Below are 24885 nucleotides of genomic sequence, written 5' to 3' on the forward strand. Positions count from 1 at the left end.
CACACCTCTATCCAAACAAGCAGATATAATAATCTTAGGAAACCCAAAGCTACATGAGCAAGTAAGGTATTCGTCTTCATGGTCTATAAGCAAATAGTCAAGTTCAGCAAGATAATTTCACAGCCTTTACCTTTAAGCAACTTTTCTTCTTGCAATCTTCGAGCTTCCTCCTCTTTCTCCTGATAATAAGCAATCCGTCTTTCCTCTTTACGCTGTCTCTTACGTTCTTCTAAACGATTATGCTTTTCCTCTGCTAGCCTTTCTTGGAATTGCTTGAGTTTTTCCTGAAAAATACACAGAGCACTACTTAACCTCAAACTTCAGAAGTGGTGCAAACTACCTAAAATCAATGACAAAACAGATTTTGAAATACCAGGAATGTGTGTTTGTTGAGTAACTATTTGTGATCTGGGTTCAAATCTCCACTCAGCCTTGGAGCCAACTGGGTAACTTTGGGCCAACACAAACTTTCAGCCCAACCTACCTCATACGGCTGCTGTTGTGGGGATAAGATTGGGAGTAAGATGAAAAGAATGATGGAAGCAGCTTTGAGTTCTTTGAAAGAGGTTCCATCATTCTCCTCCTCTTGTTCTCAATCTTATCCCCACAACTACAACCCTATGAGATAGGTTGGCTTCGAAGCATGTGACCTGACCAGTCATCCAGCTGGCTCCATGGACTTTCTCTTATACGCAGCTTGGTCTTGCAAAGCAAGCTACATCAAAAGGAAATCCACAACCACTTGTGGAATGAAGGCTGTACAACTGACAACCTTCCTCCACATCAGTGCATCATATTACTGATCAAAGATGCATTGACTGGATCTTGAAAGTATTACTAATATATTAATATACAGTGGAATCTCGGCTCACAAACTTAATCCATTCCATGACTCTGGTCACGACCCAAACTGGTCATGAGCCAAGTCAAATTTTCCCATAAGGTTCAATGTAAATAAGGTTAATCCGTTCTGTGAATATTTTTTTTTAAATCACAGGAAAGACGGGCACGATCGCGGGCGCGCTGGGGGGTGGAGATGGGCGCGATCGCGGGCGCGCTCGGGGGGGGGAGATGGGCACGATTGCAGTCAAACTTGTGCAGGAAAGACGGGCATGATTGTGGGCACACTGGGAGGAAGGGCACGATTGCAGGTGCGCTAGGGGGGAGATGGGCATGATCACAGCCATCTCCCCACCCACCCCCCGAGCACAATCGCAGACATCTCCCCCCGCAAGCATGACCACAATCGTCACCCGTTTGCGACCTGAGGAAATGTTTTTCTGAAACTTCTGTTCGCGACCCGATCTGGCCATGAACTGAGGTGTTCGTGAGCTGAGGTACCACTATACATATATGCACATATATTCATAGTTCCTGCTCCGTATCACAAACATAGGTTGAGGTAGGTTGACCAAATGGTTAGCCTTGTGAGGACAACCTTCTTCTACACTGGGTGCAGCAGCACAAAGAATGCTGCACATGGTGCAAAAGAGGATGCTGCCTGTGCACTGACTCCTGGAGAACATCTTGCAAATGTTGTGTGGGCTCACCAGAAACTTGAACTCAGGGCTGTGACAAAGTAAACTGAAGTCCAGGGAGTCAAGCCCAGGGAATCTGACAGATTCCCCATTCCCAAAACAGATTTCTCACACATCCCAACACCAGAGTACAAAAGGAGAGGCCCTTTTGAGGGCACCATTAGTTTGCAGAGGTTGATTTGTCATGCAGATATGAAAGAGCTTTCCTCCTGCCTTGCCCCCAAACTATAGAACATATTCTATTAAGAACTATAATTAGCTCCACTTTAACTTCAAATGCAACTTATAGATCTCACATAGGCCACTTTAATCTCCTTGGTAAAACAATGAAATAAAAATGAAACAAAAAAAACAGAAACTATTAATAAACACAAATTAGGGTTTTTTATATCAGATTCTTTTCTCATGAAGAGCAACCCTCTTTCTAATACTAACCTTGCCTCTCATACCACCCATCAGAAACAAACATTAAATATCCAAAATGAAGGGAGGTATCTACATCTCCTTCAGTCAATTTTTCTGTATGATCTCACAGAAGCATGCTTTGTGAACAGACACATACACACACAATTTACCTCATAAACTGATCGTCTTGCTTCCATGAGCTTTGTTATGAATAATTCACTATCCTCTAACATTCTTGACATCCTGTTCTTATGCTCAAGGGCCTTTTCTCGTTCCAGTTGCATAGTTGTGATCTGTAACATACACAAAACTAAGTCCATATTACTGATACATTCCAAATTATTGTTTGTGCATGCGCAGCCCAAGCATTTTTCTTGCCTTATTCAGATGCCAGTAGTATCTAAATTCAACCACTTTCACACTTCAGTAAGCCTATTACTTGTTACTTAATAGTACACAGAAAATTAGCTTGTGTAGAAAATCTATGCAAGACCTTTGATCACCTTTACTACAAAAAGAATTCTGGATTTCACAGTGCCTAAGTAAAAAAAAAAAAAAAAAACAGTACTAGCAATCACAGAACTGCAGAATCTATAAAACATTCAAACAAGTTAATTTCTCTTGCTAGGAATAGTTTACATAATTTATTCCAGTCAAAGGACTTGCATTCTGTGATGGCAGAATTTGCAAATCACGATTCCTTGATTGCAGCATTTCCAATATCATTTGTTATTATATGATAATTTTTGCCATATAATAGCATCAATAATAATTCTCTCTATTGGGAAAAGTAAATTATTATAAGGGTCAGAATCTTATTTCTACAAATTAATGGGGTGCATGGGATAGCAAAATATTTATGTCACAATCTGAATGCCATGTCCCCCCCCCCGCCGTCCCCCCAACACACACAGAGCCACAACATAGAAAGACTCAGACTGGATGCCTCTCTGAAGTCAGAAATTAGTTTTGGATAAGAGAAGATGGGATGGGACAGGGAGGGAAGGAGGCTGAGACCAATGGTGTATACCAGGGGTGTCCAACTCGAGAAGGGCTATGAATGCAGCCCAACACAAAATAATAAAACATGAGATTTTTTTTCAATTTTTTTGGTAACTCGATCACGCAGTTCTCCAGTGTGCACTTTGTAGATGACAAAGTCATGTTGCAATGTCACGTAGAATAAACATACCTATGCTCTCACTATCTGTACACGTGTGGCCAATGGCAGACTGTGGCTTCCAGTGTGTTATCATTCAAGCGCAGACAGTAAAATTTACACCATCACATATTACACGTGTGCTCATGGAGACTTGGCGAGTGAAACGTAGTTATTATCAATAATCTTTCAACCTACCATTGCAAACAATTTTATATATTTTGACACATTAGCTAAACACATTCCTGTGGACAGCAAAAAATACGCAGATTTCAAGATTTCTGGGACAATAAGCACTATTTTGGTATATTTGCGACTCCATTTTCAGTCGATATAAATATGTCACCTGCCAATTTTCAAATAGAATGTATAGAGCTGCAATCTGACATTCAACTTAAAGAAGAAATTGATCATGGACTTTTATAGGTCTTATAATCCCAGAGACAAATATGCCTTGCTTCACAATCATGCCTTATTCATGTCTTCGCTTTTTGGAAGCACCTACATTTGTGAGCAACTATTTTCAAGAATGAAACACACTAAGAGTAAAATTAGAACCAGAATATCAGATAAGCACCTTGAGAACTCACTGAGAATTGCAACTATTTCCATCGAACCTGATACTGATCCATTAGTTTCTCAAATACAATGTCAAATGTCCCACTAGTTTTATGTTGCCCTCTTTTCTTTTTATAATAAAAAAATTAAAAAATCAATTAAGTTTTATTACTTAGATATGTTCATTTTCTCTATTAGTGATCACAAACTTTGGACTTGGTCGACGATTTTAAAAGACTCCAGATGGGGTGCCACATAATTATGATTATGCGGAGACTTTTTTGCTTATCTGTGGTGACAGATATTGTGAAAATTATGCACACATTTTTTTTGCTTATCAGTTTTTGTTAGTGTTTGTGTATTTAATGTGTGGCCCAAGACATTTTTTTTCCTTCCAATGCAGCCCAGAGAAGCCGAAAGGTTGGACACCCCTGGTGTATACCATATCCAAACAGTGCCCCAGCTTCCTTTCCTCCCCCTTCATGGTGCTTCAAAAATGGCTGTAAGGATGAAATGCAGGTTGCAAGGCAGCAAAGCCTGCCTTTGCTACACCCTGGTTCATGCACTGGATGGACAGAAACCACAGAAGTTCTGAGGCTTTCGGCCCATCAAGTGTAGAAGGCACTGAATCACACACTTAATTAAATTATAGGCCAAACAAATTTAAAACATTATGTTGTGGTGATTTACACAAAATAATTAAATCATTCAAAGTCATAAAATGAACCACTGAAAAACCAAACAGCATAACCCATTTACTTAATTATTATTTCTATCTGAAACTAATCTCCAGTTCTGGTACCTAGAGTGCTTCTCTGCACTATGCTTGAGCTTCTGCACCTCTAACTTTTGAGTTTCTTCAAAAACCTCACCCTTTCTTCTTCTTGCTGTTCCCAAAGATCCATATCCCTGATTCTTTGCTCTTCATAGGCACTCTTGATTAGAGGAATTTCTTCCAAGCGTTTTGCTCTTTCAAAATAATCAATCTAAATACAAGAAGAAATGTTGATTGCTCAGGTTATATATAAAAATCACCAAAAAGTACCTGTTTCACCATCACCATACTATTCACCAATTCTAGCATTTAAATGCTGCAATCCTTTCATTATACCTTCTTTTCCTGATTTTTCAATCGTTCTTGCAGTTCTTTCTTTTCTTTTTCTAGCTGTTCAACCTGTTTTGCCATAATGAAGTCTGGGTCCAATTCTTCAAGATCCTATAACAGATTGGGCATAGAATATAAAGGAAAGCATTGATCATGATAGAAACATATCCCTGTGTTTTAAATATTTCACAACTTTCCACAAAAAGACATTAACAATTTTCAATAGTTAGAAAATAACTACATTAATTTCAATCAATTTGTGGCAATGTCATTAATGTTATCAAGCTTAATCAAAACAAAATTGAGGTGCTGTTGTAGGTTGGTTTGGTTACGTGGGACTGCACCTCCCTGAAAGTCCAGGTTTGCAGCTTAGGGGGCTATGAGATAATATTTTGGCCATGGATACTCAACTGCAATCTGTGGCATGAAGTTACTTCCACTAATTTAGGATTTGTGTACCAGCTGTGGCCATTCTGTGATAAAGAATAGCAAGAACACTTTTACCTGTGTTCTGCTAACAACGGGTTGCTTACTGTAACATGCTGCATATCAGTATGTCTTTAAAATGGTTCAGAGTATAGCAACTAGCTTACCAAGTGGGACCTGATATTCTGAATATGTTTTGATAATGTTAAAAGAGCATTGGCTTCCAAAATGCAATAAAGTTCCAATTTTAATTTTTGAAGAAAGCACTTGCATTGACACTACAAAAAACTTGGGGAGGCTGAAAGGAGGGTTCTTTCTTCTTTTCCTCCCCCAAAAGCAACACATGGGAAAGAAGCTAATCAATTTCTACATGTGGAGCTTTTCCAGACAGCACAATAAGTGCCCTGCTATTGCTGCCTTCTATCAAAGCTATTGGTAAGAAAGAAAAGCAATCCCCAACTGAAAGGAGAGGTTGTTTCTTTGCCTTCCTTCTGGACTTTTGCATAGCCCACAAGCCAGAGCAGGTATACAATAACTTCATATTTTCTACATACTTGCCCTTGGAAGATAGGGAAAAATGAACAAGTTATCAAAGAAAAATGTTGAATTACTTCAATATCAATATCCTTGAAGGCCTTGGCTCCTAGTTCAGTCTTCTTGATCTGCTCCAAACGTTCACGAACAGTTTTCTTTTTAATCTGCTCATGTTCCTGCAGAATACGCTCCTTTTCACGCTCTTTGGCCTCCTGGCGCAATCTCTCCTCTTCAGCTTTGCGAACCTTTTGAAGTTCAGCTTCACGTTGCTCCAACTCTTCTTTCTCACGCTGAATATTCAAGCTCTCAAGACGTTCCTTCCTTTCCTCAATAGTCTGACGGCGAGCAAGGATACGCTGATGTTCTTTCCTTGAATTTTTTAAGTAAGCTGTAACAGCCTGTTGATGTTGCTCTTCCTTGTCGAGCTGAGTAAAAATTAAAGACAAAACAAAATACCCTTTAAATTCAAATACCAAGAGAAAAAAACAATGCTGAATTCTGCATAATTACTAATGCATTTTTTCTGTGTTGTGTTTATGTTACCTATAAAATACTGTGTGACTGAATACTTCTCACAATTAAATGTCAGAACTAAAACATGGTTATTTTATTGCTTATGTGCATAATCCACCCAAAGAGCCTGTGGGGTATGGGGCAGTACAAATGTGAAATAAATAAATAAACAAACAAACCACACAGGCAAGTATTTCTAGGATTAGGGCATCTAAAAAAGTGAAAACTAAAACACACTGCAATACATGTGTCAGGCCAAATACCAGTACACAATTCAAGTATTTCAGGGAAAGAAACTCCTATGTATTCAAGTTCCACCTTTAAATCTATCAGATATGCATACATGCACAGATCAAAACTGCAATAAGTATTACTGAGAAGCAATGGAAATGTGATTTTTGTCTGTTTTTCTTTGTATTATTTACATTGTACCATTAGTGCTAGAGAAGAGTTTGTGTGCATTCACATCAGAGTGCATGCACTGAAATAACATAAAATGGATTCAGTACCTTTTACCAATGCAGAAACTGAATACACATATACACACACTTTCATTTATCTGAACCCTTTCTGGTTCAAGGGAAATGCTCTCATGTCAGATATTAAACTAAACCAAATACACTGAAGAACAGATTTATTTCAAGTAGTAAAGTAGGATGAACATGGTAACAGTCATGCTTTACAACTGAAACTCTTCCTTAAAATTGTACACAGACAACCCTATAGTCATAAGGTTAAAACTTCCCTCACCATATCTCTTTTACTACCTTGATTCTCTCCAGGATTCTATTAACAGTGCACCCCCATTCAGGAGTTAAGTCCCACAGCATTCTAAAGAACTGGCTTTTAATTGGGTAGAGGAATGCAATCTGAGTGCAATCCTAATTAATGTTCAGATTATGTCTAAATGTGCACAGGACTGTGCCTTTACTCAGCTAAACCTACACTTAAAAGGGGAAAGAACTACAGGTGATGAATGTTGTTCTGGTGCTGTGCTGACTGTAGATCTTGCTAAATCTCCCTGCCCTTTACTCCCATTCTCACCCCTTGCGGGTGATACAGTCACATATACCTTACCACTCAGTAGTAGCAGTGCATCATTGAAGAGGAAACTCCAGCATACGCTCTTCTGATAACTACTAGATAACTATTTCCACATGTTGCTCAAATCAAGTTTCCACTAGAATATTTGCCTATTGGATCCTTGCCCGTCTTGGTTAATAAATAACTCCAAGCACAGGATTGGGACCTGGATCTTGGAAGTGGTTAACGCTTCTCTGAGGGAGGGTCGAGTGCCTGCCCCTTTAAAGGAAGCGGTAATACAACCGGTCCTGAAGAAAGCGTCACTGGATCCAGAGATGGCCACTAACTATAGACCTGTGGCCAACATCCCGTTTCTGGGCAAGGTGTTGGAGCGAGTGGTGGCGGGACAACTCCAAGCACTCTTGGATGAAACTGATTATCTGGATCCTTTTCAGTCCGGCTTCAGACCCAGGTACAGTACTGAATCTGCCTTGGTCGCCCTGTACGATGACCTGTGCAGGGAGAAGGACAGGGGGAGTGCATCCCTGTTGGTTCTTCTGGACCTCTCGGCGGCTTTCGATACCATCGACCATGGTATCCTTCTGGATAGGCTAGCGGGATTGGGGGTTGGAGGCACTGCTTTGCAGTGGTTCCGCTCCTATCTCAACGGTCGATTCCAGAAGGTAGTGCTGGGGGACCATGTCTCTACATCATGGCAGCTATGCCATGGAGTACCACAGGGGTCCATTCTATCCCCTCTGCTATTTAACATCTATATGAAACCGCTAGGAGAGGTCATCAGGAGGTGTGGGCTGCGGAATCATCAATACGCTGATGATACCCAGCTCTACCTCTCGTTTTCCACTAATCCAGGTGAGGCAGTGGCTGTGCTGAACCGGTGCTTGGCCGAGGTAATGGAATGGATGAGGGCCAATAAACTGAAACTCAACCCAGACAAGACGGAGGTCCTGCTGGTTGGCGGATCGGGCTTCGGAGAGGGTGGATTTGACCTGGTCCTGAATGGTGCAACACTCCCTCTTACGGATAAGGTCCGCAGCTTAGGAGTACTCCTCGACCCGGAGCTTTCTTTGGAAGCTCAGGTGACAGCGGTGGTGAGGAGCACCTTCCTTCAGCTTCGGCTGATTAATCAGCTGCGCCCCTACCTGGAGTACGACTGCCTGGCGACGGTGACACACGCGCTGGTGACTTCCCGCCTAGACTTCTGTAACGCGCTTTACGTGGGGCTTCCCCTGAAGACAGTCCGAACACTTCAATTGGTGCAAAATAGAGCTGCCAGGTTGCTGATGGGGCGTTATGCTCACATGACTCCAGTCCTCCGTCAGCTTCACTGGCTTCCCATTGAAGCCCGGGCCCAATTCAAGGTGTTGATTATGACCTATAAAGCCCTAAATGGCTTGGGTCCTGGCTACCTGAATGAGCGCTTACGTCCGTATATGCCCGACCGCCCTTTGAGATCTGCGGGAGAGTCGCTTCTCCGGGAACCCTCCATGAAAGAAATTAGGAGAGTAAGTACTCGGAGGAGGGCTTTCTCTGCGGTGGCGCCCAACCTATGGAATTCACTCCCCAAAGAGGTCCGCCTGGCACCGTCGTTACTGGTTTTTCGGCGCCAGGTAAAGACCTTTTTATTTAAACATCATTTTAACTGTTAAAACATATGATCTGGCCAGGGCAACTTCTTCTTCCTTCTCTTTTCTCCTCCTATATTATTTATTTACTTATTTTATACTGATAATGTTAATTTTATATTATTATGTTTGTAACTCAGTGTATTTTTTGTATTTTTGTATTTAATGGTAATTTATTATGTTCTATTGTATTTCAATGTATTTTATTGTGTTGTAAGCCGCCCCGAGGCTTCGGCAAGGGGCGGCATAGAAATGTTATAACAATAATAATAATAATAATAATAATAATAATAATAATAATAATAGACATGCTTCCTGCTTTTGATGAAAATGTAAGTACCAAGCAGCCTTCAACACAGGGCAATGAAACATTTGAACTACTTTTGACTGTTTTAACTGAAAGTATAGGAACAGGAAAAGAAAAGGTCATGAAGATATAAAGTTTGGGAATACGGACTGGATATTAGATGTGCTTCTAAAAAAATAGCTAACCTATCTGTTTGGCTGTGCAACTGCTTTATCACACATATATGCAGTACACAAATTGGACAGACATATGATTTATCATGAGTTACAGCAAGCTTATGTTTCATTATGTAGGGAATGATCCGATGGTTCCTAGACTTCGTCTGAGGACCCACAGGACATACTCAACACATATCAGAACATTCCCAATTCCAAGGTTGAAGACTGCACTCCAATCTCCCTGTCCACCTCCTTGCAGCAAGCATGGGAAGAACAGCAGTTGCAATCTAAGATCAGAAAAACAACCTGAGGTTGAGGGAGCATTTCAGGGGATGAGAAGGAGAAGAGATTGGAGTGGAAGTCCTGAAGCCTTTCTATTCTCTTCCTCTCCTGCTCCAAGATGTCCCGAGTTAGGCAGGCAAAAAAGCCCTTCTAGCGAAAATCCAGGGTGGAAGAACAGGGAGAAAAAAATCACCTCTGCCACTCCTCACACTTTGCATCAGAGTTCAGGGGTTCACTGGCATCCCAACAGGATTGTGTTCTTAATTTTTCTGCTGGTCTAATTATGACAGTGCTGAACAAATAAGAATGTGAACTGTGGTTTGCTTTCAATCAGTCCAGTTGTGTTAACTAACACAGTCACCACCTTCTGTAAATATAAAGAACAAAGTTCTAAGAGGATCAAATAAAATGAAGCTGTGTACAAAGGTTTTAAACCTATGCACCCAACCATCTTCCTTTTATTTGCTCCTCATTAGTTTCTCAACTTATAAAAATGCTGTAATTTACCAATAAGAGAGTCAAACATGCATTGGAGGGAAGAGAGAAAATAAATAAGTGGCATTAGTGGCATGACAATATTTCCTAAGGAGCATCAATATTTTTTAAAGTCATACCTAAAACCTTCTGACTTACCATGAGGTGAGGTGGCTTAATCACTTCAAGAGCCTTTGCAAGAGCAGATGACATAGCGGTCAACTGATTCCTGATCTGCTCAGAAGGCATGCTTTGCAGCTGAGGTCCAAGAGGAGCATCTTCCCGTGTGCAGTAGTTCAAATCTGACCCAAAACTCAGTGTTCGAGTAGTATGATCAATTCGAACCTATTAAAACACAAGGTGAAGCAATTCAGAAGTGAGATAAGTTGTGCACAGCTTAGGACCTGAATATCTGATGGAACACCTCCACCTATGTGCTAAGGCAAGGATAAATTTTTTGGTCTGAGGATGAAACTCAATGTTGCCAAGCCTGTTGGGGTTAGTATATTAGCAATGAGTAGCAATACATCCTAAGCAGCTGAGGCTAACAGATTTCAAGGGCAGAAGTAAGTTTTCAAGGAAACAGGTTGCAGTGCAGGGGAGATAAAAAATGGCCTTCCTGCCTGAGCAGCAACTACTCCATAGCCCCTACATTATAATTAACCTTTTTAAAGTCTCCACTGGAATCAATGGGAGATCAGAACAGTGATTTCTTTTAGTGGTGGTGGTATATGAAAGTGAACAGTACCCAGGAAGAAGGGTGGGCTTAGGGTAGAATTGGAGGTTGGATGGGTGAGAGTATGGAGCCTAAGAATAGGGGTAAGTTTAGGACAGAACAGGATGTGGACCTCCCACAGGCCATATGCTGCCCATCCCTGTCATTATATAAACTGTGGAGAATCTACCCCAAGCCCTCCCTGATTCTGAAGCACAGAGATTGGCTACTAAAGAGAGAGTCTTCTCTCTACTATCTCATCAGTTATAAAATGTTTTCCACAAGGAAATGTTTGTCAACCACATCAGGCAGCTTCACACATCAAAACAAGCAATGGTGCTGGTTACCATGACTGGCAGTTGGTTACCATGATGGTTATGAATGATGAGGCTCTGAATTTATCCATTGAATAATGGGAGCAGCAACAGAGTTATGTCCAGCTCTGTTTTTTATTTAGACCAGCCTTTCTCCACAGGGGCTCCCTGGAGCCCTAGGGTTCTGCTGAGGGCTTTGTGAGAGCATGGAAATGTAAACGTGTTTTCACATACATATGTGCATGTGCTTATAATATAAACACACGAACACAAGTTAATTGCCTGAGGAACCCTTCAACTTGCCCCAACTGCCTAGGAGATGGGAACGATCCCAGGGAGAATCTTTGCCCATTAGGGAAGGGACTGGGGTGGGCTGCCTGTGGCAGTGATTCCACGTGACTAGCACTAAACAACCAGAAATGGTCCTTATTTTACATCCTCCTTTCGTCGCACACCCCCTCCATGATTTATAGACAGGTGCTGGCCACTGAGATGAAGGGGTAAGAAATGGTCAGTGAGCAGGAGGAGGAGGAAGTGGTGAACCACTGGTGAAGCCTGCATGGGTAGCAGCAATCAATCTCTGGGGCACAGTGCTAAGACAAGAGAGAGGAAGCAGCAGCTGCCTTCATGCCTGGTTGGTGAACCCTTCTCACAGGCAGATCAAGCTGGGCTAGTCTGGTCTTTCTTAATCTGCAAAGCCGTTCTTATGGGGAGGCAGAGTGGTTTGTCACATTAATAAACAGCAACAGCAATATAAATAAAATTAAATACCATAGTATTTTTGAGTACATGTGCATAGAATGGACTGAGGGGTTTATCAAACTTATAATAACTGTCATGCTTATTATACATATTATAAATATGCTTATAATAATTTTTATGCAGGGGTTCCCTGGGACACAGAAGGTATTTCAAGGTTTCCTTCAAGGCAGAAAGTCTGATCTATATAGCCATTTTTCGCCATCTAGTTTAGATACTTCAGATGAGGTGAGAGGGAAGCTGGAGCACCAATTAAGATACTTCCATCCTGGTAGCCTCAGTCTCCTCCTCTCTCCCTGAACCACCCCCTTTAATACACTCTCTGACATCTATTTTCTGACCTCAGAAAAGCAGCCAGCACAGTTCTTTCCACACCCAGCAGTGAAGAAGGTATGAGACTGGAGCACAGATCCCCAGACCCAAGGTCAGAGCTCTGTCTGTACCCTTGGACCTGGGAAATCAAATTAACCTGTGCCACCACACACGCTGTCTGGGGGCATAAGAGCAATTTCTAAAGTCCCTTGATTATTACATTTTTAACATCTCGAGTATCTTACTTGATTAACAAACGTTGGTACAAGAATCACCTAAACCTGCATGATGTTACATGAGAAAAACAGCATATATTTTTTTAATTGCTTTTTAGACACTTCCATCTCAGCAAACCTGTTGTAAGAGGCATTCTTCCTTCTCGTGTATAGGAAGTAACTCTTTTAAGACAAAGCTTCCTATCTGCAGTTTTATATATACTTCTATTAAAAACAGTATTTCAAAAATGTTAGCTGATTAATCAAGAGGCACATTAATCATTAACCTAAATTAACAAGCAACTAAGACTGGAAGTTGCAGTTTCTGTAAAAACATGACATGACTGCACCTAAAATGCTGCAGTCCATTTTCCAATTATACTGTAAGAAAGCTAGTTTGTATATTCCAAGAATCAACTATTTGAAAAAGAACTTAGGTTGACAGAGTTCAAGCAAACCTTTTGGTCTGAAGGGCTGCATGTGACACCAGCCCAGGGGCTAGATTCATGCACACACACAATCTCAATGAGACTCTCTGGGGGAGGGAGTAAATAGCTAACATGCTGGGAAATCAGTAAGAGGAAATCCAGTGGTGGTAGGTCAAGGCACCAATGAAGAGATCTTAGATCTGCATGCAGCACTTGGGTCTCAAATTGTGCATACTGAGTAATGAAAAAAAATGTTCAACATACCATATTCACTTTACTAGAGTATTCTAGAAAGAGTAACTGTTCCCATTAAAGAATACTCCTTTACACTGAAAGAGAATTTGTTGGGACTCCTTGTTTTAGATAAATCTTTGAATAAAAAGTGGTTGTCATGTTTTGAATAAACACATTTTAATCCAAAAACTTAGATTTACCCACCTATAAGCTTTTGAAACTCTTCTATAGCACTTACCTGCAAATCACAATGTCTGGCTGCATCTACAATTGCACGTTCCAGTTGGAAAGCATCAACAAAAGGAACCAGAGTAGTCAGGCGAGAAAATTCGATGCTTTGATAAATTTGGGCCACCTGCATAACATATGAGTATTGAACTCTTGCCAATCGATCATTACAATACTATACAAGTATTTAATTTTTAAAGAGATTAATCACCTTAGCCAATGGTTTAACCTTCAATCATCATTATTCATATTTAAAGGAACACCTAATATTTGATGTCAGCATTTATTCAAAGGAACTGTTGACTCTCCTGAGCAGCAAATTTGTACGGAGGAGACTGACAGCAAACACTAAATCAACCAAGCTGCTAATTAGCCTTCAGTCATTCCTTTAGCACATAAGAAATAACACTGCTTGCTAATGCAAAGGAAGCAGGTTAATGAGGCATGCAGCTGGAAATCCATTCAGATAGAACATTTGCAGTATTAGGAATGAATAGATGGTTTGCAGGCTAGAAATACCATATACTCAATCCTAAACATATGACAGTGATTCACAGAGTCTTTGGACTCATTCAGAGAATCACAGAAGAGTTGGAAGGGGTCAGAAGGCTTTCGGGTCTAACCCCTTACTCAGTGCAGGACTCCAAAGTTAAACCATCTCTCTGAGATGGCTGTTCAGTAGTATGTTGAATGCCTGTAATGTGGAAGAGCCCACAACCTCCCTAGGTAATTCGTTCCATTGTCTTACTGCTCTATCAGTCACAAAGTTCTTCGTGATTTTCAGCTGGAACCTGGCTTCAGAACACAACAATAAAGTGGCTTACGGGAAATGTACTGTTTCATATTGTTATGCAAATATCACAAACAGGACACAGAGAGTGGAACTATGGCAGAATTTTGCTTCCTCCTTCAACAATTAAGCACAGTCATTGAACCATCTGTACAGTTCTTACACATATGTGTACTAAATGAACATTCCATTGGAAACCTTGCTTCTGCAGGCACATATAAATCAGAGGTATCCTCAAAGGCACCAAAGTACATTCCCCTCCCCATGTTCACTTGTACATCTGACAAAAGCAGTGGAACATATATTCCTTTTTTATGCACTACTGAAAGCAGTGTTGCTTCCATACTACTTCTATTCACATTAGCACAGACTGTATAGTTGCATTAACACATTAACAAATTGTGTAGTCACTTAACACAGGAACTTCCCTGACTTTTAAAAAACACTCTTAACAGGAATTATGGTTTTAGTATGAACTACTGTTCACAGCTTTAAAAGCTTAAGTCTCTAACTATCTGATTTTTCACAGGCTCGAGGCACAGAACAGAAAATTCTCAAACCACTTTAATGGATGACTGATGTAAGAATACAAAAAAGTTAACTCCAACATTGTATCTACTTTGAAGATTGTTTTGTAACCATACCTGTTGAAGCAGTCTAAGGATGGTGTTGTTTTGCAGATGAGGAATATATAATTGTAGTTCTGGCTCCTTTTCAGATTGATCTTTTACCCAGTTTAAAACCTATACAGAATCAATTAAGAGACATCAGGACTAGTTCACAAACTACTTTTTTGTCAATAAAGTGCTTCATTTTTTCCAACACAGAACACTGTTCCACTCTTCTCAAAAGCACACTCTTGAGATTTACTGGAACATGTAGCCGATATTTATAAATCTTGGCCAGCCAAGCTTTTGCCATCTCAGAGAAATAAATTCCAAATTCCAAACTGTGTAAGAAAATCTACAGCCAAAACTTTGGCACTCTCTCAGCGTGCTACGTGGTTTCCCACACAATGCCTCCTATGGGATACATAGAAAAGCTTGCACAAATGAATATTAATACATTCTAAGGCAAGCCTTAAACTTTTTCAAGACAAATCAAATATACCCCATTCATTTTAATTTCAAGATCACAAAACCATTATTTAGGTCAATCACTAATGATGGTTCAATCACTAATCAGTTTAGTTCAACCACTTCTAACCTTTTACAAAGTGTACATCAGGTTAAATTTTGTCTGAAGGTGACTGACAGTGATGATTATGTATATCACACTGCTAATTTACCTTCACCTATTATTTAGCACATCAGAAATATCTTTATTCTTACAGGTGTTAAGAAAAAGACAATGAAATGTGCTTTGTTTAGTACAAATGAAAGGAATTACTCCCACATGACAACTAAGGCTATGCTTCTGAACACACTAGAAAATATTTATGAGGAAACAAGTGTAGGATTACACTGCCAGAAACAGTTATTCCATTTCCTAACCTGTACAAGACCATCTTAACCAGCTGTTTAAGAAACAAAGCTCAGGAACTTATCCGTGATATTTTCTGGGCATGTTAAATAATGAAACACTAAAGAATGATTGTTGAACTAGGTAAACAGAGAGTGTCTAAATTTACATTTTTTTAAGAATGCATAGTCAGCATTTTCATCTACTTAGAAATTCAAGAAGCAAATTGGAATGCTAGTTAAAATAAACTAAAATAATGTATTAGAAGAGAAACACATACAGCTGAGCTTGCATTTCAACAGTGGTTTCTGTAATAAAAGATTATGTTTCATTCTTAAATGAATTAAGAGAGCAATCATACATCCCCAGACAGTATCTGGGATGCCACAAAATAATTCAGATTTCCAAAACCAAGACAGTGCCCCAACTTTAGACTTGGGAATCCATGTCAATCCAAATTCTGAAGCTTATGATAATCAAATGCACAACCCATAGAATTATTTTCTAAGACAAACTTGAGTCATGTATATTAAACTTAAGGGATTACTGTGGAAGCCAAAATAGGAAATGGTAGGAACACCTTAGAAATGCTCAAGATAGGTAGCAACTATTTTGCAGGAAACAAAAAAGTTAGCACTTGCCTTGCAGACACGGTCACATAACTTTAGTGGATGAAAATCTACTTCAAGCCAGTTATAAAGCTCCTTAACATCTGGGACAACGTACTGTATTACATTGAATCTCACCTACAAAACATGAATATTTAAAGAGCATTTCAAACAAGCTGTAAACACGAATAAGTCATTTCAATAGATATGCTTATATAAAAATGCAATTTAAAATAGACAATATATGACACGGACCTGGTTTATACATTATGGAGGCAAACTGTGGGTTAACAAACCATTGGTCAACTGAGTGTTCTTAAAATATAAACAATCCAAACTGTCCAGTACTGGACAGCATACCAAGTCCTATGTAAGAGGTGTTTATGCAAAAAGGAAACTACCAGGACGTGTACTGCATGCAAGTAAATCATGAGTTAATTTACCCAGGATTTGCCACTCTTAAATGGTTATAATGGTTAATAAATGCTGAATCCACAAGCAAATGCAACAAGAACATAGATCTCCATGTACTGGAATGCCTAGAATGTTATCTTTAGAATTTATTTCACTTAGTAAAAATACATTTCAAGCCACCTTTTAAACCACTCAAAGTCTCCACAAGCAGAAATCATTCTTTGTAGATGTGGAACCGAGTGGACAACATGCTGTCTCCACTGAAATTTGTCACAGTGGCAGTAGTGAGGTCCGCTAGGGGTAGGGTAAACAAGGTGCAGAAGTGATCCATAGAATGCCCAAGGTTGCCCACCCTTGCTGTGCAACATTAAGGGATTCCAGTTGCTGCTGCGGCTTGCAGCTTAACTGGATTGCAGAGAGAAAGCTGTATCTGTAAGGAAATGATGAAATTTTTAGTTTTATTAGTTTTATGTAATTGTCATATCTTTCTAAATTTATTAAGCTTTACTAAAGCTCTTTTCAACCAAGGATGCAAACTTCTTTTGATAATTTGAGTCATAATTCTGTATTACAGAGAAGAATTACCACTATGCAAAAATAGTTTCCAAACAATTACCATATCATTAATAAGAGAAATTCGTGTAGGTGGAGCCTGGAGGCCCAACAGTGTAGCCAATCGCCGCTGCTTTTCAACAATTATGCCATCCATGTCCAGAAGCCGAGCAATATCAGTTCTTTCAGGAGTTATTGGAATTGACAGAGTAGCTAAAAGGACTCTTGTTGACATCCTACAACAAAAGGAAGTCAGCATGGAAGAAGTTAGATTATGCATTATTAAGGGCACAAAACCACAGAGCCTTATGATCATATGAAAAGTAGCAGAGATAATCTCCCTCTCCATGTTCTCAATCACTGCATTTTCTGGCTAGACATTTTTGCCTTTTCCCATTTTTGCCTATGGCAAAAGGCAAGGATTGAAAGCTCCAGGACAGCTTGTATCCTGCCTTCTTCAGCCCCCTACTTGTCAATGAAAACACCCCCTTTCACTATTTTTAAGGTTGCTTCCCTCACCTCAGAAGGAAGTCAGCATGATCCATCCCATGCCAGCTTTGAAAGGATGAGGAGGTCAGTTTTCCTTTTCCCCTGCTCTGAGGTTGGGAAATCTAAACTATTGCATGGTTTCTCAGTCACTGTCTAGGGACTATAGGATTGCAGTGTCCATTACCTTAACCTCTAGTCCAGATAGTAACATTTTCTAATTTATTTCTAATTTAAATGCTGACCTGCTACATATACTACACTATTTCAAAATCAGAACAAAATCATCTCAAAGTGTAAGTTTTCCCACCTTTGCATCTCTTCCTGTGTAAGATTCTTTCGCATTTCTCTTGAAAGATGGTAAAGACGATGAAGCGTAGATGCATGAAAGAGTGCATTTCCTGATTTCCAGAAGACAGTAGAAACTTTATGATAATAGTTTGCCATCAGCTGGGGCTTTGGTGGTTTTTTGGACAAGGAGAATAATCCATGTATATCTTCCACAGCTTTGAAGGCTTCCTGAAAGCATTGTGCAATACAATGTAATACACATTTTTATACACTTACTTATATAGTCATTATACCAAGTTGTGAACCTGAGCAACTTTAACTGGAAGAGCTTATTGGTAAGTTGTACATACAATTACATGGAATATTATGCTCAAATGCTACATCCATGTAGTTCTGTGCTACAAGATCTTTGGGCAGAGCAATCCTTTGCCTATAGATAACACTCAGAGGGACATATGATTTTATGGAGCACCCTCTCTCCCTGTTTGCGGCCAGCATGGAAAGAACCATGCTAGCTTTCTCCAAGGTAGCAAAAGTATCCTGAGGCTTCGGTGGCATTCCAGGGGGAGGGAAGATAACCAGTGCCACCAAGGTATGACATAACCTGGTAACACTTTAACTTCTTCCCCACTTGCTTCAAAGTGTTTCAGCAGGATAACTGAAAACATAAATCTAACTGATTTACAGGGCAAGAGAAAGATTTAAGGAAATCTGCACCTCCATGCCCCTTTCACCCACCATAGGATACTCTTAAGTTTCTCTTTTTCTCCTCTCCCCAACAGATCTCCTATGTCCCTCAATCTGTTCTGGAGGGTTTCCCAACCCTCTGAAATGAATTTGTGGCATGCAAGGAAGATGCAGGGAAATTCTGATCCACCAGAGGCCTATATTTCCCTGGGAGAAAAAAACCAGTGGATACAACCCAATAAAGGTAAACAATGAAGACTCAAGCAAACAGTTCAGTGCTTCCAAATTGTCTAAGTACACACCTGCCAGAGTTCCATGCTGATCGCACTATCCAACTGTACAAGCCTGGTCTCCAAGTGCATCGACTGACTCTCTGGATTATTCAGATTAATGGCAGTGCTTTGATTGTGATGACGCTGGATCTGACCCAAATGCATTCTTAAGTTGTCACAGAGTTTGCGAAACTCAGCTTTACGAGTATATTGTAAACAGAATTTGAAAGCTGCAAGATTAAATAAATTCAAACAGTGAATGTTTTAATAGTTAAAGAAACAAACTAATGCTAAAATATGTATTAAGTCCCAAAATAGATTTGAAGCATCAGTCATCCAATGCTTAAGAAAGGTGTACTATTCCCTTTCAGTTCCTGAATGAAACTGAAGGTATTACTTTGTTCCTTTAAAACATATGTTTTAATTAATAAGTTTTGCTTCTTGTTTATTGCTCATCCCTCCTTCTCTCAAAAGTAAGCAACCAATAAGAAATCCAAAACCTTTTAAACCTCCTGATTCTAGAATATGCTCATTTCTCACTGTAATTTACATTTTACCTTGTTGCGCGATATCATGGTAGAGCCGTTCCACTCTAGAATTGTTTCTAAGAAGGTCCAAGCATTGTCTGTATGATTCCCATAAAAACTTAACCCAGGGAGTCAAAAGTAACCGATCAGTACGATCCTGAGTATCTTCTCCACTTACAGCACTCAGGAGGACACTATAGTAGAAAACAAAAAGAGTATTTTATTCTATATAATCTGTTGCTCATATTCCTCTTACTGGCCAAGGTTAGTACAAGGCAGCAGAATAAAATGCTAATTACAGGACTATGACACTGTTTAAAAGCATCTTTCAAGACCACAGGAAAGTAATTTTTGTTTTTAGCCAGCTATGGACCTGCCACATCACAGCAAGTCAAAATACATTCCAACTGGACCATATGCAAGGCTAAAAAAGATACTTGCTTGACAGAGGTTTGCATATGGGAGGAATTAAGACCACAAATTAGCAGGATGATTTTTTTTTTTATATCAAGTACACTTAACAAAGATAAAATTAAACCACAGCCTCCTACCTCTCTGGAGTCTGAATATTATCCAAGTCTTCTATATCAAGTACCATCTGCTGGGACTCTTCTTTAGCAGCTTCAGTTTTTTCTTCTGCTAGTTTTAAATAAGCCCGAACTACATCCTCCAAGGATTTGATATTCACCTATATCAAAATTGAAAGAGCTTAAGTAGTTTTTCTTAGACTTGAGGAGAAAGTATGTATATAGAAGATTCAAATTATGACACTAATTTATAGCAGAGTATAGCAAGTAAAATTCTGTAACATTTTACAAGCAATACATTTGAGAACAAGAGGGCTTTGTTTCTACTATTTGGATTTCAGAAAATGCTAGCAATTACTATGCTGAAGGTATCTACCAGGTGAAATCTACCAAGTTGTTTACACATAAATAAGTTCCCTATAAATTACAGGACTAACATGTAGATTCTTCCAAAACCTCTAGAAACATTTAACTTATTGAATGCTGATTTTTAGTGTCCCACTATTAATATTATTAAACTTTTTAAAGCTTATACCTGCTGGCAGATATTCTTATACTGATATAATCCTTCCTTTGCCAGATGGCTCTTGCGGAGGTCCACACAGAGCTCTAAGTACTTTAGCATAATCGGCTCGTGGATCTTTTGCCATGTCCGATGTTTTTTACTTTTCATAACATCATAGAGAACATCAAGAGCAGGCTGTTTCTTCCCAACCTCAAGAAATTCTGAAAAACAAAAAAGGAAATAAAAGAAGAACTGTTGTTAAAACTCATTTCCAGAACAAACAGCAAAGAAGAACTAACTTCAGTTAATCAGTAAGAGTAGGCATGAGCAAGCTTAGGCTAATGAACAGTCAGTCTCCAGGCTGCTCTTGTGGAAAATAAGATTCATTTACAAGCAACCAGGTTCAGCAACAATGGAGAAAACATTTTCCCTTCCCAGGATACTGATATGCCACAAAGCACGGATATAAGTGAGCAAGACAACTAAGTAACATTTGGTGAGCTAGCTTTTTTTGAACTTGACCCCCAAATTTACAAGATAACAAAATGGCTTCAAGAAGCCATTGGGAAAATAACCTTTGCAATGTTTGGATGCATAAATTTATTCCTAGCTTAGCACAAATTCTCTGTTCCAATATATTATACAATACTTGAAAATATTGGAAAAAATATTCCAATGGGTGTAACCTGAATCCAAGCAATGTCAATTCTCTTTCTGCAACCTCAGAAATAACTCAGATTCAAGAATATCTGTGCTAGCAGAATGTGTAATAACTCTTACATAGTCCTTCTAAGCTGTTCATATTTCCATGTCTTTTCAGTCTAAGCTATTCATAATCTGGGGCTCAGGCAGGAGATGTCAGGTTGAGCATGATTTCACTCTTCTCACTCTGTAGTCTTTTGATATGCAATTTCATCTTAGTTCAGACCAGAAGTTTAAAACACCAGGAAAACTGAACACCACTACTGTCTGAAATGAATACCTGGACCAATTTTAGACTGGTGGCTAATATCCCATTCCTAGGCAATGTGCTTGAGCAGCAGGTGGCCAGACAACTCCAGGCACATTCTGGATCCCTTCTAGTCCAGTTTCAGGTCTGGTTTTGGGACAGAAACTGCCTTGGTTGCCCTGTGGTATGACCTTTGCTGGGAAGACAGGGGTAGTATATATGCCTGTGATTCTTCTGGACCTCTCAGTGGCTTTCAGTACCATTGACCATGGTATCCTTCTGGATAGGTTGGCAGAGTTGGGTGTTGGAGGAACTCCTTTGGAGTAGTTCCACTCCTACTCAACCAGCTGATTCCAGAATGTGGTGCTAAGGGATTATGGATTTGTATCATAACAGCTTTGCCATGAAGTTCTGCAGCATTCCATTTTATCCCCCATGCTACTGCACATCTAAACCACTGGAAGAGGGATCCAGAGGTTTGGGCTAAAGTGTCAGCAGTATGCTGATGAAACCCAGATCGACCTCTTTTACATCTAACCCAGGTGAGCCAGTGAAAGTTCTGAATCAGTGCCTGGACAGTGTGATGGTCTGGATGAGGGCAAATAAACTGAGACTTGTTCCTGAAGACAGAGGCTTTGCTGGTAGGCAGTTCAGCTGTCCCAGTGAGTGATATCTGCCCTGCTCTGGACAGGGTTGCACTCCCTCTAAGGGACAGAGTGCGTAGTTTGGGAGTGTTCCTGGACCCAGAGTTATCTCTGGAATTCCAGCTAACTGCTGTGGCAGGGAGCACTTTCCATCAGCTTCAGCTGGTCCATCAACTATGTACTTACCTAGATGAGCAGAGTCTAACAACAGTAATTTACACTCTGGTAACCTCCCAACTGAACTATTGCAATGTGCTCTATGTGGGACTACCCTTGAAGACAGTCTGGATACTTGAGTTGCTATAGAATAGGGCTGCAAGACTTCCCTAAGACTGGCAGATCTGATCATATAATGCCAGTCCTATACCATCTTCATTGGTTACCAATTGAAGTTTGGGTTAATCTAAGGTGTTAACTTTGATATCCAAAGCCCTAAACAGTTTAACTAGGATATCTGAAGGAACTTCTTCCATACACACCTGTCTGAACCTTAAGATCTTCCACAGAGGACCTTCTTTGGGAACCCCCTCTGAAGGAGGTTAGAAGAGTGGCTACCCAGAAAAAGGGTTTTTCTGTAGTAGCATCCTGGGTTTGCAATCTGCTCCCTAGAGAGGTGTGCATGGTGCTGACACTTTCTTCTTTTTGGTGCCAGCCAAAACCTTATTTTTTCCAATACTTTAAGAGTTGGTGGCTTATTAAAATTGGAATTTTACTGTAGCTTTTTATATTTTAATGTGCTGGTTTGTGAGCTGTTTTGAGACTCATTTTGAGTAAAGACAGGGTAGAAATGTTTTAAATAAAATAAAATTTTAGAAAATCATTTTTTCACACCTTTCTTTAAATAGGGAGAAATCATGTTGGGCATTACACTTTTCTCACTGCTGGAAGATATAAGTCTCTAGAAAAGCAGATCAAGGTTCATCAAATACTTAAAAAAAATCCTTGCAAAACTATTTCTTTCCCTTAAGAAAAAAGCAAAGTTTGTAACAGAGTAGGGCAAGGGGGTTTTGTTATGCAAATATTTAAGAAAATGCTTAAGAATGTGGACATACAGGCAGTCCCTGGGTTACAAGTAAGTTCCATTCCTGAGAAAGCAGAAATTAATTTTTAAGTTGAAATTATATGTAAGTTGGATCACACAGGGTTGTCTCCCCACATTCATGTGAGTTAGGGGCACAGGATCTCTGTAAAAGCGGACCAACTGCAAACATCTCTGGCCCCATCCCCCACCCAGTCTCACCAGTGTTTCCTCTTTGCAGCAAGGAAATGCTTGAGAGATTTCCCTCTCCAGATGGGTGGGGTAGGAAGCCAAGCCCTCTCCTCCATTTCACCTCCTGTTTCTCTATGGTAATAGTGGTTTTCCGCAGTAATTTTTTTTAATCAATAAACTTTATGGCAGTTCATTTGTAAGCATGGGTTGTTCATAACACAGATGTTTGTAACTCAGAAACTGCCTATAATCTGTAGCAAGGAGTTCCTGTCATTATTACAACTAAAAAACTGTTTGTTTTTTCAGTTTCAGATTCTACATATTTATGATCCTACTAACTAAAAAGAGCCATGTAGGGCATGATCCTATGTGTGTTTACCCCTCCCCCCAAAAAAAGGGTTCCGGGGCCCAGCATTCCATGGTCCACCAGTTGGAGGACTCTCTTCTAAATATGCATAGGATTATACCCTTACTTTTACTTTTAAAAAATACTTATTGCCAATAATTACCATCCTATGCATAAAAAATTTGTTATGGTTGATAATTGGAAATTATCAATTATAATGGTTGATAATTGGAAATAAATGCATCAAAGATATTAGCAGCATAGTTTTTACAAATATTGTTAATTAAATTTATCCAGCCTTTATTCCAAAGAGTTTTGGATTCTATCATTCTCCCGTTCTACTCTCATAACAAGCCCATAAGGTAGTGGAGGCTGAGAGATAATGACTGGCCCAAGATCTCATGAAGACTTCATTCAGCCATGAAACTTACTTACTGGGTGGTTTTAGGCCAATCACAGACTCTCAACCTTGCAGCACAAGGTTGTTGTGAGGATAAAGGGAGTTATGTAAGCCATTTTGGGTTTCTCACATGAAAAAAGTTGGCATATAAATACAATGTAACAGCAACTACATTTTAACAACCACCACCCTATACTATTCTGGCTCTCAGAATATCACACTGGATACTAACACTTCAAGTCAATATAACCCTACTCAGAACTAAGTCCCATAGAATTTCATAAAGCTTACCCTCAGATAAGTGGGCACAGGGCCACTCTTTCAGTGATCTTGCTTACAAGGATACAGAAAAGGACTAACAGAAATCTTGACTCCTATTCAGAAATGGTTTGAAGTGCAAATGGCAGATTGGCTACAGGGCCAACCAAGGCTTGGGAGTCACATGAGGCTGAGTTTATTATGTGCCTTGACACACATCACCTGGGGCACCTGTGGGCAGCCACTGCCCACCACCACCATCTGTGGCTCTCAAACATTTGTCATCTACCTGTGTGGCTCTTCCACTGAGCAAGTCTGGCCACCACTGAACTATATAAAGGGCATATTTATTTACAAACTAATGGGTTATATATGATTTAGTCATACTTCAAATAGCCCCATTGAAACTAATGTTGCTTGTAATTATTTCAATAGGTCTACTCTAAGAATGAACAATTCCAAGATTCAACCCACTGTGTTCATTATTACTACTAAACAGTTATATTCCACTTGCAATATTGAAAACAAATACTTAAACACATTCATATAGTAAACTTGCTCAGGAAGATACGAAATTTCAAACAGAGGCCAAGACTTGAATAAACTTATCTTTTCCTTAAGTTAA

The 24885-nt window shown here is 39.7% G+C and overlaps 1 protein-coding gene and 2 non-coding genes across 5 annotated transcripts in view; all 3 read right to left on the bottom strand.

The window, feature by feature from the left end:
- The window catches only part of EIF3A (eukaryotic translation initiation factor 3 subunit A), a 38684-nt gene that overhangs the window by 9861 nt on the left and 3938 nt on the right, over nucleotides 1–24885 (bottom strand). For all 3 annotated transcript variants that reach the window (XM_044439750.1, XM_044439743.1, XM_044439757.1), the window contains exons 2-16: nucleotides 20484–20674; nucleotides 19973–20109; nucleotides 19452–19615; nucleotides 18925–19124; nucleotides 17955–18163; nucleotides 17223–17394; nucleotides 16226–16330; nucleotides 14768–14866; nucleotides 13344–13460; nucleotides 10288–10473; nucleotides 5803–6150; nucleotides 4772–4876; nucleotides 4533–4646; nucleotides 2114–2236; nucleotides 131–284 (exon numbers count right to left, since the gene is read on the bottom strand). In XM_044439750.1, the coding sequence (XP_044295685.1) occupies nucleotides 131–284; nucleotides 2114–2236; nucleotides 4533–4646; nucleotides 4772–4876; nucleotides 5803–6150; nucleotides 10288–10473; nucleotides 13344–13460; nucleotides 14768–14866; nucleotides 16226–16330; nucleotides 17223–17394; nucleotides 17955–18163; nucleotides 18925–19124; nucleotides 19452–19615; nucleotides 19973–20109; nucleotides 20484–20674 (2424 nt within the window). The remainder of the gene's footprint in view (nucleotides 1–130; nucleotides 285–2113; nucleotides 2237–4532; nucleotides 4647–4771; nucleotides 4877–5802; nucleotides 6151–10287; nucleotides 10474–13343; nucleotides 13461–14767; nucleotides 14867–16225; nucleotides 16331–17222; nucleotides 17395–17954; nucleotides 18164–18924; nucleotides 19125–19451; nucleotides 19616–19972; nucleotides 20110–20483; nucleotides 20675–24885) is intronic.
- Nucleotides 13653–13783, bottom strand: LOC123034469. The gene has a single exon (XR_006416762.1). It is a non-coding gene; the product is annotated as a small nucleolar RNA SNORA19 (small nucleolar RNA).
- LOC123034463 lies at nucleotides 15357–15486 on the bottom strand. Its single transcript, XR_006416760.1, has one exon. It is a non-coding gene; the product is annotated as a small nucleolar RNA SNORA19 (small nucleolar RNA).

Source organism: Varanus komodoensis, unplaced genomic scaffold (genome assembly GCF_004798865.1).
Source record: "Varanus komodoensis strain SLA01 unplaced genomic scaffold, ASM479886v1 scaffold1, whole genome shotgun sequence".
NCBI classification, from domain to species: Eukaryota; Metazoa; Chordata; class Lepidosauria; order Squamata; family Varanidae; genus Varanus; species Varanus komodoensis.